The sequence below is a fragment of the Ranitomeya variabilis genome, chromosome 6 (genome assembly GCF_051348905.1).
Source record: "Ranitomeya variabilis isolate aRanVar5 chromosome 6, aRanVar5.hap1, whole genome shotgun sequence".
NCBI classification, from domain to species: domain Eukaryota; kingdom Metazoa; phylum Chordata; class Amphibia; order Anura; family Dendrobatidae; genus Ranitomeya; species Ranitomeya variabilis.
In genome coordinates, this window is record NC_135237.1 from 326,186,297 (window position 1) to 326,203,635 (window position 17,339).

Below are 17,339 nucleotides of genomic sequence, written 5' to 3' on the forward strand. Positions count from 1 at the left end.
AAGATACATATTTTAGATTTACAAACATCCCTTAAAATCACAGTACAAAAGGTATTTTGTCAGTCATACCTGAGCTGCCATAGTTCATCAATTGTACATACAATTGTGTGAAAAAGTGTTTGCCCCTTCCTGATTTCCTATTCTTTTGCATTTTTGTCACACTTAACTGTTTCAGCTCACCAAACAAATTTAAATATTAGACAAAGATAACACAAGTAAACAGAAAATGCAGTTTATAAATGAAGGTCTTTATTATTAAGGGGAAAAAAATCCAAACCTACAGGGACCTGTGTGAAAAAGTGATTGCTCCCCCTTATAAGATATAATAACCATGGTTTATCACATCTTTGGGAAGCTAAGTTCAAATTCCCTAGCCACACGCAGGCCTGATTATTGCCACACATGTTCTCAATCAAGAAATCACTTAAATAGGACCTGTCTGACAAAGGGAAGTAGACCAAACAAATCCGTGATCCAAAGAAATTCTGGAACAAATCATAAACACAGTAATTGAGATTTAACAGTCTGGATAAGGTTATAAAGCCATTTCTAAAGCTTTGGGACTCCAGCGAACCACATTGAGAGCCATTATCCACAAACGGTAAAAACAGTGGTGAGCCTTCCCAGGAGTGGCCGGCCAACCAAATATACTTCAAGAGCATAGCGACAACTCATCCAAGAGATCACAAAAGAACCAACAACATCCAAACAACTGCAGGCCTCACTTGCCTCATTTAAGGTTAGTGTTCATGACTCCACCATAAAAAAAGAGACTGGGCAAAAATGGCATGCATGGTGGAGTTCCAAGACAAAAACCACTGCTGAGCAATAAGAACATAATGGCTTGTCTCAGTTTTGTCAGAAAACATTTTGATGATCCTCAAGACTTTTGGGAGAATACTCTGGACTAATGAGACAAAAGTTAAACTTTTTGGAAAGTGTACGTCCTATTACATCTGGCGTGGAAGTAATACAGCATTTCATAAAAGGAACATCATATAAACAACAGAAAAAAATGGTGGTGGTATTGTGATGCTGCTTCAAGACCTGGAAGACTTGTTGTGGTATATGGAACCATGAATTATGCCAGCTACCAAGCAATCCTGAAAGAGTATGTCCAGCCATCTGTTCGTGACCTCAAGCTGAAGCACTCTTGGGTAATGCAGCAAGACAATAGTCCAAATACACACCAGAAAGTCCACCTCTAAATGGCTTTAGAAAAGCAAAATTAAGACTTTGGAGTGGCCTAGTCAAAGTCCTGACCTTAATCCGATTGAGATGCTGTGGTATGACCTTAATAAGGCGGTTCATGCTCTGAAACCTTCCAATGTGGCTGAATTACAACAATTCTGCAAAGATCAGTGGGCCAAAATTCATCCAGAGCATTGTAAAAGACTCATTGCCAGTTATCGCAAACTCTTGATTGCAGGTGTTGTTCCTTAGGATAGCCCAATCAGTTATTAGTAGTGTTGAGCATTCCGATACCGCAAGTATCGGGTATCGGCCGATATTTGCGGTATCGGAATTCCGATACCGAGTTCCGATATTTTTGTGATATCGGAAATCGGAATCGGAAGTTCCCAGTGTATGGTCCCAGGGTCTGGAGGAGAGGAGACTCCTTCAGGCCCTGGGATCCATATTCATGTAAAAAATAAAGAATAAAAATAAAAAATATGGATATACTCACCCCTCCGACGGAGCCTGGACCTCAGACGTGCAACCGGCAGCCTCCGTTCCTAAGAATGAGCGAGTGAAGGACCTGCGATGACGTCGCGGCTTGTGATTGGTCGCGTGAGCGGTCACATGAGCGGTCACGCGACCAATCACAAGCCGCGACGTCATCGCAGGTCTTTCACTCGCTCATTCTTAGGAACGGAGGCTGCCGGTTACAGCGGTTACTACCAGGGCGCGTCAGAGGGTAAGTATATCCCTATTTTTTATTTTTATTCTTTATTTTACACATGAATATGGATCCCAGGGCCTGAAGGAGAGTTTCCTCTCCTTCAGACCCTGGGAACCATCCAGGATACCTTCCGATACTTGTGTCCCATTGACTTGTATTGGTATCGGGTATCGGTATCGGCGATATCCTATATTTTTCGGATATCGGCCGATACCATCCGATACCGATACTTTCAAATATCGGAAGGTATCGCTCAACACTAGTTATTAGGTTTAGGGGGGCAATCACTTTTTCACACAGGGCCCTGTAGGTTTGGATTCCTTTTTCCCTTAGTAGTATAAACCTTCATTTAAAAACAGCATTTTGTGTTTACTTGTGTTATCTTTGTCTAATGTTTAAATTTGGTGATCTGAAACATTTAAGTGTGACAAACATGCAAAAGAATAGGAAATTAGGAAGGAGGCAAACACTTTTTCACATAACTGTAGTTCAGCAAAAGAAGGGAAGCCAGATCATTTTCATTTATTTTTAATATGCTATTAACATACTTAAATAAAGCTCCAGACTGGAAGAGGTCCGGACCCTGAGATCAACATGATTGCTCAAAAAACTGTTCTAATGTTCTCACTCCTGCAAACTGCAGGCTCAATAGAAAGTCTATGCGCCCATACTCTACTTTGTGTACAGGCTCATAGTCTTTTTAACAAGTGTATACACTGCTGTGTGCATGCAATCCTGTAAGTGCTTAGTAATGCTGTTTTCAGAAGTGCTTAACCGGGCAGTGTTTTGAGCGATAAGTGGGGATCTGAGGACCCTGACCAGCAGTGATCGGCAGCACGTTTAAGTATGTAAAAGAAAAAAACATATAAAACAGATAAAAATGAGAGGTACCCTTTACATGGGAATTCAACTACAGGTTCTAGTTTATTCCTGAAGTGGGATATGTCGAATTGTCCGATGATATTCTTCTGAGGTGCTAATAAGATCTGAATATTCATATCCTCTTAAAAAATGTCCCCCGTTCTGTTCTGCAAATCCGATAAGCTGTCTTGCAAATACAGGCTCAACCTAGAAAACAAAAATCACATTGATGCTATGCTGTAATTTCTTTTTTTGTTTTTTAATACTTCCCAAGTGCTTGGTTGTTCCATTGAGTGGTTGTTCACAATACCCTTTTATGTTGGAAATATGACAAGAGCAAGGATTTCCCTCGCTACATGTACACTTCTATTTGCCCAAAACACATTATATGCAATCATACATATTATGTTCACACGCCAAACTATTTATATGTGCATATAGCTCTTTGAAAGACGAGTTCAGCTATACCTTAAAGGTGTTCATTTTAATCAATACATCTTGGAATAATAATAATTTCCACAATTAGAGGTGTTTAAATAAAATGTTCCTGTGCTGAGATAATCTTATACATGTGCCCCTGCTATGTACTGTGTAATGGCTGTGTCTGACCGTGCAGGAGCATTGTCTGATCATACCACAGCTCCTGGGCAGGGGGGAAGCGAAATAGAGTATACAGACATTACAGCACGGGATCACAGCAGATTCTATGTGAGGTAAAAAAGTTTCCCCCATAGCCAGTCAGTAGACGTGAAAATACGCGGCGTCCAAAATGCTGCTATTCCTGATTATGGGCACGCAGCCTCACAGGACCAGTCCATTCCTCTGTTACTGAGAAATCGGCGGTTACATTTATATTCAAATGATGTTGTAGATCTGAAGCCTTTGCCACTCCAGTTCTATTCCCTGCCCAGCACTGACTCTTACTGCTTGATTGATAGTCTCTATTCTGTGTGACTTTTGGCAAATGAGAAGTCAGTCAAGCAGGAGGAGGCGCGCTGGGCAGGGAATAGAGCTGGAGTGACAGAGGATTCAGATCTACAATAGCCTCATTACCATATCAATTCAAATGCTGATTTCTGAGTAACAAGGGATTGGACTGGCCATGTAAAGATATTGCTGTACTAGTCTGTGAAAGCACTACATGTGCATATAAATAGTGTGGAGCATGAAATACTGCTGACAGGTTCCTTTAAGTCCTTTGAACACAACTTTGTCGAATAAATAATACATTTCCTTTAGCCTCAAGCCCCGCGCAGTAGCCCAGATTGCCCTCATTGTAATCTGCCTATGCATTTGAGCAATGTGTAGGTGCCATTCACCCTTACTAAATCCATATTGATTTTGGTAGTCTACGACCGGACTGGCACCTACTGCATCTAAATGATTTAAACAGACAGGTGGCAAGCCCTACACAGACTTTGTAAATCTCAAAGTGGACAACCTCAGCCTAACCATTGCTATTATTTCTTTACATTTTTTAAAACGAGTTTCCAAGGTAGTGGATGTTAGGGCTAGCGGAATGCACCAAGTAATAGGGTGATAGATACGAGGTGCGTTCGCAGCCAGGGGTCCACCGTGCCGAGATACCTGTTGCAAGTAATGGCAGATGGACACTGAGCTCACACGTGGGTTAAACTTTACCCCGTGTGAAATGAAAGAAAGCTCTGTTGCCTCACAGAGTCGCGCTGTACACAGGGACTAAAACCCTAACTAAAAGATGTGCTTGCTCTGGAACTCTTCTGTGCTAACTGCACACATGAAGGAACCAGATGCTAAGCCAAGGCTAATTGCCCCCACTGATGCTAGCTGCCTGCCTGAGTGTACAGCCCCAAGGCTAAACAGACTCACACCACTTATATACAGTGTGGCAGAGTATCCACTGGCAACTGCCAAACACAATTGATACTAGCACATGGCCGTGCAGCCATGAGGACCTTTTATAGCTGTAGCAGTTCAGGACCTTCCTAGAGGACCAATAAGAGCTGCTACAGGACCTGAGCGTGTGACCCCCGACCTCCAATGAGAGGTCTTCCCCTGGGTATGCTCAGAAGGGGAAAAGCAGGACTTAGTCTCAGGAGCACCTGCTCGCCGCCCAACAGCACTAGTTATAATGGCTGAACCTGGAAGGGCAGCAGTAACCAAACGTGCAGTATCTGTCCTGGCCAGGTGCTGGGACCGACGTCTCCGCTGAGCAGGCTCCACTGCGGCTGGAGAAGAATGAGAGACCGCAGCGGACATGGCTCGAGATTCCCCCTGTGCAGCGGCAGGAACTCGACGCCTAACAGTGGAGGTATGCACTTAACAGAACTTTGTTAAACATCTGAAATTAATAACTAATAAATATATCTAGCTACATCATATCAAGTATATACTGTATATATAAAGAAAGTAAATATTGTTGTGATAGAAAAGAACACCTACATGAGCAGTAATCAGTTTTCTTCCTCTCTGAGTGTCCGGAAATTCTTCCCCAAAGCACAAAACAATCTGAAATCTTGGTACTGGACGTCCATGGTGAACAAATGCCTGTAATTCTGATAATCGCACATATTAGATAACAGAAGGCTCGGAAACTGCAATGTCTCATATACTCTACTGCTTTAAGATGTACAGATTTTAATTAAAAATATCTTAAACTATTATGTCACTCCAGTCCAAAGATGTCTTGAACAGAAAATCTAATACCTCAACCACATTGTTCTCCAATGCCTGCCGTTGTCTCTCGTAAAAGCTTCCCCACTAACATGCAAAACCTCCCTATGTGAACCTTTCAAAGACTCTCTGCACACAGTGTTCACACTTTAACATATGCCACAATATGGTGGCATAATCTACATTTTTTGCGGTGGCCCTCTGTATAGGAAAGTGCAGTCTATTAAGCTTTCATATGCAGCTGAAAAAAATAGTTTCCCGAAACATACAACACCCAAAAGAGAATCGAAAAGGACACTCTTTTGGCCTTTGTTGGGCAAATGGAGTCCTTTGGATATTTTTGGTGTAATATACTGGGATTTATAACTGGTGTATAAACTGATTAGAGGAGCTTGATGCTGTGTGTACAGTGCCTTAATATACATTTTAAAGGACATGTTTAATTTCCAAACCCTTTTTTTCATTTTGTCAGTACATCTAATAAAATGAAGCAACTTTGAAGTTAGACTTTATTATAACTATCCTACCAGTAAATGTCTATAGCTATTATGTAGAACAAACAAACCTGATGTGCCATCTAACTGTACTCGTCTTACTGTTCTACCAAATGTATAATGTGTACTAGAGTGTGCAGAAGATAAGCTGAAAAATAGTCAGTCTTATGTTGATCTATGATTTCTGTTTGTTCTGTTCTCAACATTGACTTTTGATATTAACCTACACAATTAGTGATACAAACAAATGTACCTGTTAAAAACTGCTGAGTATCAAATAACTTGCAAGGCACGTCTCGGTCCAGCTTATTGGGGCGATCGCTGTACATAGACAAAGGTCCTTCCCAGTAAATCCTACTCTGGCACAGTCTCTTGGCATATATTCCATCGTGGGCAATCCAGAGAATGACGCCCCGTTCCAAGTGGCTCAGCAGCTTCTCAATGTTTTTCCGCAGACTATTATCCTCAGGGTAAGGAAACAAGATCTGATCCATGCGACTTATTTCCAAGCATTGTCCATGTGAAATCCTGCATCCTTCTGGACTGGATGTTGTTCTCTCGCCCACCAGGGTTTCTCGATAATATAAGCTGATATGAAGACGGCAGTCTATAAAGTAATTGAAAGTCAATTAGAATAATGGAATTTTCCATCTATCCTATAATTAGCGGTCAGTTGTATCAGAATTGGGTTATCGTTTAATGTAGGTCTGAGTGATGGAAATGGATGAAGATGTGTGTCATGTGCAATCTGCAGTGAAGTTGGCAAGCATGACTGAGTCCCGATCATGTGCCACCTTTACAGCCCACACACCATTATTTTACTTTTCCCCTTATAAAGTAGTTAGAGGTCTAATAAGAATAGGGGAAGTCAGACAGAAACCTCCCGGGCAATAAAAGTAGGTGAGGGCCAATGTATCATTTCACAAAAAACATGAAAAAATCTAAAATAAAATGTTGCTAAATACAACAGCACATATAATGTGCAGAATACTAGATAGGACATTACATTATTCAATTCTTATATCACTGCCTATTATTGCACATTACCACTTAGATATGCGGATTTGGACAACTTACCCGATAAAGCAATGGCTTCTCCAGATCGTAAGCTTGGTTCTATGGGTAGTCCAGCAGTCTGTGACTCTGATGGTGGACAGGCATAGAAAGAGCCAGTAACCTGATAACCTATTAAATTAGATAAATATATTTCTCAGCTTATGTTATCCCTTTATATGATCATAATCAACTATACATTTAGAAAATTGAAGGAGTAAAAAAAAAAGACAACAGTAAAACATGAGTATAGTTCTCAGTCTGAAAGGGCACAACGTTCTCACACTGGTTTTTGTAGCACTGATGTATTGTGGTTTACACAGAAAATTACATGTATGATTTACCACCTCTAGTTCCTAGGATGTACCCAGGGTGTATGAATCACAGACTATCTGGCCTTTCAGAAAAAAAGGTGCAGTTAGCTGAATACTAGAGAGATTACCAGTTACAGTGGGTACGGAAAGTATTCAGACCCCTTTAAATTTTTCACTCTTTGTTTTATTGCAGCCATTTGGTAAATGGTAAATTCAAAAAAGTTCATTTTTTTTCTCATCAATGTGCACTCTGCACCCCATCTTGAGTGAAAAAAACCCAGAAATGTGGTAATTTTTGCAAATTTATTAAAAAAGAAAAACTGAAATATCACATGGTCATAAGTAATCAGACCCTTTGCTCAGTATTGTGTAGAAGCACCCTTTAGAGCTAGTACAGCCATGAGTCTTGGGAATGATGCAACAGGCTTTTCACACCTGGATTTGGGGATCCTCTGCCATTCTTCCTTGCAGATCCTCTCCAGTTCCGTCAGGTTGGATGGTGAACGTTGGTTAGACAGCCATTTTCAGGTCTCTCCGGAGATACTCAATTCGGTTTAGGTCAGGGCTCTGGCTGGGACAGTCAAGAATGGTCACAGAGTTGTTCTGAAGCCACTCCTTATTATACCTGTGTGCTTAGGGTCATTGTCTTGTTTGAAGGTGAACCTTCTGCCAAGTCTGAGGTACAGAGCACTCTGGAAAAGGTTTTCATCCATGATATCTCAATATCTCTGTACTTGGCCGCATTCATGTTTCCTTCAATGACAACCAGTTTTCCTGTCTCTGCAGCTGAAAAACACCCCCATAGCTTGATGCTGCCACCACCATGTTTCACTGTTGGGATTGTATTAGGCAGGTGATGAACAGTGCCTGGTTTTCGCCACAGATACTGCTTAGAATTATCACCAAAAAGGTCTATTTTCATCTCATCAGACCAGAGAATCTTATTTCTCATAGTCTGGGAGTCCTTCATGTGCATTTTAGCAAACTCTATGCGGGGTTTTATATGTCTTGCACTTAGGAGAGACTTCAGTCAGGCCACTCTGCCATAAAAGCCTGACTGGTGGAAGTCTGCAGTGATAAATCACGTTGTGGAACTTTCTCCCATCTCTGGAGCTCAGCCACAGTGATCTTGGGGTTCTTCTTTACCTCTCTCACCAAGGCTCTTTTCCCATGATTGTTCAGTTTGGCTGGACGGCCAGGTCTACGAAGACTTCTTTTGGTCCCAAACTTCTTCCATTTCAGGATTATGAAGGCCTATGTGCTCTTAGGAACCTTGGGTACTGCAGAAATTCTGTTGTAACCTTGGCCAGATCTGTGCCTTGCCACAATTCTGTCTTTGAGCTCCTTTGCCAGTTCCTTTGACCTCATGATTCTCATTTGGTCTGACATGCACTGTGAGCTGTGAGGTCTTATATAGACAGGTGTGTGCTTTTCCAAATCAAGCAATCTAAGTTTAATTATACACAGATGGATTCCAATGAAGGAGTAAAATCATCTCAAGGAGGATTAAAAGGAAATGAGCAGCATATGACTTAAAGGGAACCTGTCATCCCCAAAATCGAGGGTGAGCTAAGCCCACCGGCATCAGGGGCTTATTTACAGCATTCTGTAATGCTGTAGATAAGCCCCCGATGAATCCTAAAAGATGAGAAAAAGAGGTTAGATTATACTCACCCAGGGGCGTTCCCACTGCGGTCCGGTCCAATGGGTGTCACGGTCCGGTCCAGCGCCTCCCATCTTCTTACGATGACGTCCTCTTCTTGTCTTCACGCTGCGGCTCCGGCGCAGGCGTACTTTGTCTGCCCTGTTGAGGCAGAGCAAAGTACTGCAGTGCGCAGGCGCTGGGCCTCTCTGACCTTTCCCAGCCTCTCTGACCTTTCCAGGCACCTGCGCACTGCAGTACTCTGCTCTGCCCTCAACATCGGACCGGACCGCAGCGGGAACGCCACTGGGTGAGTATAATCTAACCTCTTTTTCTCATCTTTCAGGATACATCGGGGGTACTGTTGAGCGATACCTTCCGATATTTGAAAGTATCGGTATCAGATTGGATCGGCCGATATCCAAAAAATATCGGATATCGCCGATACCGATACCCGATACCAATACAAGTCAATGGGACACAAATATCAGAACGTAATAGGGAGCGATCCTGGATGGTTCCCAGGGTCTGAAGGAGAGGAAACTCTCCTTTAGGCCCTGGGATCCATATTCATGTAAAAAATAAAGAATAAAAATAAAAAATATGGATATGCTCACCCCTCCGACGAGCCCTGGCTGTCACCGCTGCAAGCGTCTGCCTCCGTTCCTAAGAATGCAGAGAGTGAAGGACCTTCGATGACGTCGCGGTCACGTGAGCGGTCACATGAGCGGTCACGTGACCAATCACAAGACTGCGATGTCATCGCAGGTCCTACACTCACTGCATTCTTAGGAACGGAGGCAGACGCTTGCAGCGGTGACAGCCAGGGCTCGTCGGAGGGGTGAGTATATTCATATTTTTTATTTTTATTCTTTATTTTTTACATGAATATGGATCCCGATCCCCGATATCGCAAAAATAGCGGAACTCGGTATTGGAATTCCGATACAGCGAATATCGTCCGATACCCGATATTTGCAGTATCGGAATGCTCAACACTAATCGGGGGCTTATCTATAGCATTACAGAATGCACGGTGATTTGTGTACTTTTAATCTTTTTAAAGGCACTGTGTACTCCTACCTGGACTCAACAGGTGGTATTTAAACAGCCAACACAATAATGTGTCCGTTTTAATGCAAAGCGCACAAAGTGGCAGTTAGCTTGGTGTTTGCTACATCTATATTTAATTGAAAAAGTTTTTACATTTTTCATTTGCTCTCTTTAGCAATGAGTCTGGCTAATGGTTGGATGCCTCACTGCTATTTTTTTTCTTTGTATTTATTGTTTCTTCACTGCCTTCCTGTTTTAATAATTTCAATAATTTCCATTTGCTGGATTTCCCTCTTTGACATTTTTAGTTACTCATATTGGTTTTCTTTAGTTCCTAAACTTTTTAATTTTCATAGGGTAACTATGTAGCTATCACAATGAAGATGAAAAACAGTTTTCAAAATATCCCATTTATTATCTGCAGTCTTATTCTTAGAGACATTGTCCAGATCAATAAGGGTAACGCCATGTCTAAGTGCATCAAATTTCACTTTCTTGAAGTTTAGTATTTTTTTTTACTGAAAAACAAGCGGAAATGTGTTATTTTAAACTTCACATTTCTAGGCTATCTCCTAACCTGCACCTTTGTATGTCTAATACCTGTTACGGTTTCATAACTGACTGAGGCCTAGGGACGCTGTGAGTGACAGCTTAGCCGCCCTATGGAATATGGAGAGTGATGGACTGTCGGTTTTATGAGTGACATTCCAGTCATCCAATCTGATCCTGGGATGTGCTGGGCTGTCATCCTTTTGATTGACAGCCTTGCTGCTGAATTTGGTTTGGCCTGTGGGCTTTTCCCCAAGTGCCCCTCCTCCTCAGATGATTTGCTAGGTATTTAGGTGGCTAGCTGTGAGCAGCAGATTGTCACTTGCATCTTTGCATTAAGTAGGTCTGTGTGCTTAGCCATGAGTCTGACTTCTGATCTTGTTTTTGACCTTTGCTTTTGGCCTCTGACTAGCAGTTTGTTGTAGAGCCTGGAGATGACATACCCTTCTGGCATTTGACCCTGGACTCTTTCCTAACCATGCTTTTGACTTACCCCTCTGCACTATGAGCCCTCCTGGTATCTGACCTCGAACCTCCTGACTACCCTTTCTTACGGATTGCCCGTAAGTAGCGACTCAGTGTCCTTTTTTTATTTCCTTTTCTTTTTCTCGTCAATATGGAAGTTGTTCACACATTCTGTGACCAGGTGGCAAATTTGACTCAGATGATGCAGGATCTGGCTAAAGAATGCCAAAGTCTGGGATCATCACATTTCCAGTTGCAGAGACAGATAATTAGTTTTATGGAAACTTTTTCTAGGCCTTCACTGCTAGCAGAGACTGCAATGTCTGTTCCCTATGATGTTCAGTTGGTCTCCCCTGAACCAGTAGTGGCCCTTCCTGATACAACTTTGGGGGAGACTAACCAGTTTGGAGTGTTCAGTGAAAGATGTAGGATATTCTTTATCCTATGACTCCGGTCTACAGGGAATAGTCCTTATTATGAGAGGGCCCCCAGACTTGAAAGTTTTCCTTGTCCCCACAAACCCCAAAATAGTCTTCATTTGACGAATTGTTTGATGCCTTAGGGGTTATCTATGACAAACCTCACAGAATCCAGTTCTCTGAGGCAAGGATCATGAACCTGACACAGGGGAGCTGCACTGCTGAGGACTACTGTACTGAATTCTGACATTGGTCCACTGAGGTTCAGTGGACTGATGCGGTCCTTAGGTGCCAATTTCACAGAGGTCTATCTCAATCCCTGAAGGTCGCTCTGGTTCTACATGATGCCCCTTCTCCTTTGGCAAAAGCCATAACACAGACTGTACTATTGATCTTGTCACTGGTTGTAATTACTTAAAGCTCGCCTGTATAATTTATCTGGGCCTGAACATACCACCATTTTATTATTATTATTTATTTATATAGCACCATTAATTCCATGGTGCTGTACATGAGAAAGGGGTTACCTACAGAGTTATAGATATCGTTTACAGTAAACAAATTTACAATGACAGACTGGTACAGAAGGGGAGGACCCTGTCCTTGCGGACCTACCCATGAAAAGTTATGTGAACGAACGTTTACGGATGGGTCATATCCGTCCTTCCTCCTCTCCTGTGGCTGCTGGATTCTTCTTTGTAAAAAATAAAGATAGGGGTTCTCCATCTTTGCATTGATTTCCGAGATCTAAACAAGATCACGGTTAACAATACATACTAACTTACTGGGGCTATGTGGGTTTCTAAACTTTATCTTACAGGAGCTTACAATTTAATAGGGATCCATAAAGGTGATGAGTGGAAAATGCTTTTTTTTAACATAGGAGGGTCTATTTGAAAATCTTGTCATGCCTTTTGGGTTTACCAATGCACCAGCAGTATTTCAAAACAATATTTATGGACATAACTGTTTATCATGTCACCTGTCTTATCCATGGTTTTTTTGTTTTTTTTCTGTGCTATGTTGTGCATAAATATGTGATTCTTCAGAATTTATTTTAGTCTTTGCCTGATGAAGAGACCTGTGTAGTCTCGAAAGCTTGCAATTTGTTACCATCTTTTCAGTTAGCCATTAAAAGGTATCAACCACTGAGGACTCTCAATTCTAAATATTTTTTTAGTCTTGAGTGGTCATCCTGAGGTCACAGCTACGCAGAAAGCTATTTCCAGATTCTTTTGGTGGTTGTCTATAAGTAATGATATTAAAGATTTTGCATGCGCCTGTGAAGTCTGCACACATGCTAAAGATTTTCTTAACCAGACGGCCATGAAATTGGTTCCATTGCCAATTCCGGAAAGACCGTGGACTCATCTCATCTCTGCATTGATTTCATCACAGATTTGCCTTTGTCTGATGGCAAAGTGTTATCTGGGTGGTAGTTGACCGTTTCAGTACACAGACTCATTTTGTTCCGTTGTCAGGGTTACCTAATGCAGAAACACTCTCCAGGTTGTTTATTCGTCATGTGGTGAGGTTTCATGGAATTCCTTTTAACATACTCTCTGATAGGGGAGTAAAATTTGAATTCCAAGTTCTAGAAAACTTTTTGTAAGAAACTGGGAATTGACTCGTCTTTTTCCCCTGCTTACCACCCTGAAACCAATGGTCAGACAGAGAGGACAAATCAATCTTTGGAGCAAATTTTGAGGTGTTTTGTTGCGGCTCAGCAGAAGAACTGGTCCTTGTACCTACCTCTTGTAGAGTTCACCTTTTATAGTCAGGTCAATCACTTTACTGGAACTTCTCCATTTTTCTGTAATTATGGTTTTCATCCCAAGTTTGGTTAGTTTTCCATGATAAGTTCTGAGTGTCTGGTGGTGGAGGTCGCTATACAAAAGCATGGGGATGTTTGGAAGGGGGTTCAAAGAAATATTGCTGTTGCTCAAGTTCTCCAAAAAAGGAAGGCTGATAGAATACATTAAGCAGTTCCTGTTTTTAAGGTTGGCAATACAGTTTAACTATCATCCAGAAACATTAAACTTAAGTACCATTTTCAAAGTTAGGTCTGAAATTCATTGGTCCCTATGAGGTCCTGGAAGTGCTCATTCCAGTGGCATTTAGATTGGAGCTTCCTCCATCTCTCCGCATCCCTGGGGTGGTGGCTGCCATAAAGCGGGGTCCCAGAGTCGCTGCTAGAGGAGGCAAGAGTGGAGCATTGCTGCAGGCTGAGATGAGGGGATGATCGGATGTGCGGTGCGGCGCGTGCTGCGGGTGTTCGGTGCTGCGGGTGTCCAATGCTGCGAGTGTCCAGTCTGCGGGTGTCTGGTGCTGCGGGGGCTATGCCGACATCTTGTGAAAGCCCAGAGGCCCCGCAGTGACATGGTTTCCTATGCGGTGTACTGGACTCCGGAAAAATGGCTGCCAGCCGGAGGGCAGCGCATGTGCAGATGGAGATCTTGGGAGACCCGCAGCACTGAACACCCCCTCATCCCAGCCTGCGGCCAGTAAGGTATATCCACATAAAAGAGATGCACCCCCATTTTCCCCCCAAATTTTGGAGAAAACAAGTGCCTCTTATAATCCAAAAAATACAGTATCTGACCTTGAACTTGGCATCTGACTCTCCGTTTCTTCTACTCCCCCCTGGAGTTGATGTACCCTTTTGGCATTTGACCCCAGACTATTTCCTGACCAAGCCTTTGATTTACCCCTCTGTGATACGACCTACCTGGTATCTGACATCAGACCTCCTGACTACCCATTCTCACGGCTTGCCCATAAGTAGTGACTCAGCATCACAATATCATTTTTATTATGAGTTTTAGACAGTTTTTTGAGCTGATAAAAATGTGGCCTGCATAACATCACAGGAAAGGAATATGATTTAGCATGTGATACCATGCTTCAAAAAAAGAACTAAAATTGTGACATTTGGCACAAAGTAAGCTAATTAATAGGTGGCCTAAACATAGACTAGACAGTCTAAAATACACTAGATTTATTAAACAGCAAAAACCACTGAAAAACTTGCTGCATTTTAACTCTGTCTGAGAATTAGACAGTATTGGTAGATGTGCCTCAAAAATTTCCTGTTTTAAAATATTAACTGATTTTGCCAGTCCATGTTCAAGACAAGTACCTGCCAAGAAATCATCACGCAATAAGTGATATTCTAGCAAAGGTACGCTGTACCCACAGAAATTATTTTAGGAAGTCTAGATAAGCCAAGAGTTTTTGAATTCTAATTATTTCCAAGTTCAACTAAACTTAAATATCAAAAAATCTAAAAATCTGGATTTCTGCAATATTGTTTAGTCAGTATTATTCAGAATATGGGTACACTAGGATGCTGAGGTATGAAACATTGATAGGATAGAGAGTGAGATGAGCTTTCTTCAATGGTAAATCTGGTTCTACTAGCATTTTCTGATCACCCCCAAAAATTACTAAGCTACAGAACAGTCCAGTTCTTACCATTATCACAGGACGTGTTTTGCCATAAGCTACGCGCTGTAAAGGGGACACTTGCACACTGGTAAGGAAGATCAGGATGGGGTTGTTCATAATCCCTCCAGCTGCGTTCATGGGGCATCATGAAGTGTGGCACCTGGTAAAAAAAGAAGATAATTATTTTAATTGTATATAAATTGTAGTAAAAAAAATCAAGTAGTTGTTATATAATTTGCAGCACTTTGTGTCATATGACATTCCCTTCATACTCTGTATTAAAGCTAAGCACAGATTTTTTTTCATTGTTCCTTTGCTCCTGTATGTGCACACGTTCAGGATTTTTCATGTTTTTACAGCTGTTTTCGGAGGAAAAAACGCTAAAAAAAATGCATACACAAGCATCCCATCATTTTTAATGCATTCCGCAATTTTTGTGCACATGCTGCCTTTTTTTCCGCAAAAAAAATGCATCGCGGTAGAAAACGCAGCATGTTCATTAATTTTGTGGATTTTTCGAGTTTTTGCCGCTATATTATTGCATTGGGAAGCTCCAGAAAAAACGTGAAAAATCTGCAAAAAAAATGATGAAAAAACGCGAAAAAAACGAGTGCGGATTTCCTGCGGAAAAAGTCCGGATTTGCTCAGGAAAATTCTGCACACTTTCCTGAACGTGTGCACATACAAAGTTAACCAACTTTCTAGATAGTCTAGAAATTTTCTATCTGCTCAAGATAATTCTGTAATTCATTTATCTAGCTGAGCGCTTTTGCAAAACTGATAAAAATCCATCAGAGCTATTTCTCCTGGTTCTAGGCTCTCTTTGCCCCCCCCTGGCCTTCTCTCTTTGATAGGATACGTTCCCACGGTCAGTAATTGGCAGCGCTTTGGACGCAGCACATGTCCACTGAGCCCAAAGAGCTGCTGGCTTTCGAATACAGGTGATTCCACATGTGTTCACTGAACCGTGCAGAATCACAGTGCCTAATACATTGTACGGGTGAAATTTATCTTATAAATTGACATGCTGCGGTCTGGAAAGACACATTGCATATCCATCGCATCTCTGCGGGTGATCCGCGGGTGTCGGTGGAAGCATAGTGGACACAGGATTTCTTGAAATCCCATCCACTATGCTGTAACATCTGGATGCTGTGGGTTGAACGCTGCAGATATACACGTGGCGCCCCAGGGTCCTGATCGTCACAGTAGCATTGCTTTCCTCATGGGGAGAGTGATGTTACGTTTGGAGGCAAGAAGGGATAACTGTCACCAGGTAAACACAAGCATGCAACACATTCACACTCCAGGCCCCCAAGGGGAGCATTTGATCCTATTTACTAGGTGACCTCCCCATATATATGGTAGTCTGTAGGGAAAGTTAGTGAGTTCTTGCCAGGAAACAGACTGGAGCAGTCTGATGCAGAAGAGGGTGTACGGAGCTGTGTAGCCACAGTGCTGCAGCTCCTGGAAAGAGATTATATGAAAGCCGAATATATTGCAGTGAGTGTGTAGGAGAGCGAAGCACAGGAGAGGAACACCAGTGGGAGACCAGCCACGAGCAGGCTGCCTCCTTCTGAGGCGGAGAGACCGGTAGCCGGAACACTGAGGTTGTAAGGGCCTCTACGACTTACATCAGAGACTGGCAGGACAGCTGAACTCCAAGTTACCTGTCCGCCTTAATACCCAGGAGGCACGGTGACACCCTTGGAGCCCGGGGCGTGCTAGAGTTCCTATAAACAGGCTCAAGTCACCAGTCATACGGGTTATGTCCTATTCTATACGGGAGACAGAGAGAGAACATCTGTGAGGACATTATCTGAAGCCATGGGCAGTAAGGGACTACAACACCACCGTGCTAGAGGAAGGCTTTGATTTCCACCTGGATAAGTGGACTCCTAACTTGCCTCCAAGCCGGCCGGACCCTGCCTGCCCTGTGATCTGGTGCCCTGGACTGTGGCTGCCTGAAGTCTTCAGTACACAAGGTAAAGAGACTGCAAACCTGTGTTCTCGTTCTTTACTGCACCATTCACCATCTTCCATCTATACACCGGGAGCCCCGGGGATACACTTCACCCAGCTGCCATAACATAACCCCAGAGGACCCCTTAAAGCAGCGTCGGTCCCCACTGACCGAATACCACAGGTGGCGTGATGAGCATAAACTTTATTCCCTTTAAAGACCTTTCCCTTTTACATGGGCGCCCAGGGCCACGGACCCGGTCACCGCCACTGTGACATCCCCCTGTGAACACCAGATCCGGTACCGAGTACACCACGGCCCTGGCAGGGCGACTCATACACAACGTCCAACTCGCAGCTTTATTGACTGTGGGAACGTACCCTTAGAGATGCAGAAAGGAGAGAGAGGGAGTTATACACAGGTTTTCATTGGGAAGGAGAGAAAGTATTTCAAGTCTTATGGAGAGCAGAGGAAATAAGCTAAAGACAAGGGGGAAGTTCAAGGAGAGGAAACAAGTTCAGTAT

The 17,339-nt window shown here is 42.7% G+C and overlaps 1 protein-coding gene across 1 annotated transcript in view; it reads right to left on the bottom strand.

The window, feature by feature from the left end:
* Positions 1–2,415: 2,415 nt before the first annotated feature.
* Positions 2,416–17,339, bottom strand: part of IRF4 (interferon regulatory factor 4) — a 31,054-nt gene continuing 16,130 nt past the window's right edge. Inside the window, exons 4-8 of the mRNA XM_077269780.1 lie at positions 14,880–15,012; positions 6,988–7,095; positions 6,164–6,517; positions 5,186–5,298; positions 2,416–2,971 (exon numbers count right to left, since the gene is read on the bottom strand). Of these exons, the coding sequence (XP_077125895.1) occupies positions 2,828–2,971; positions 5,186–5,298; positions 6,164–6,517; positions 6,988–7,095; positions 14,880–15,012 (852 nt within the window). The 3' untranslated portion in view covers positions 2,416–2,827. The remainder of the gene's footprint in view (positions 2,972–5,185; positions 5,299–6,163; positions 6,518–6,987; positions 7,096–14,879; positions 15,013–17,339) is intronic.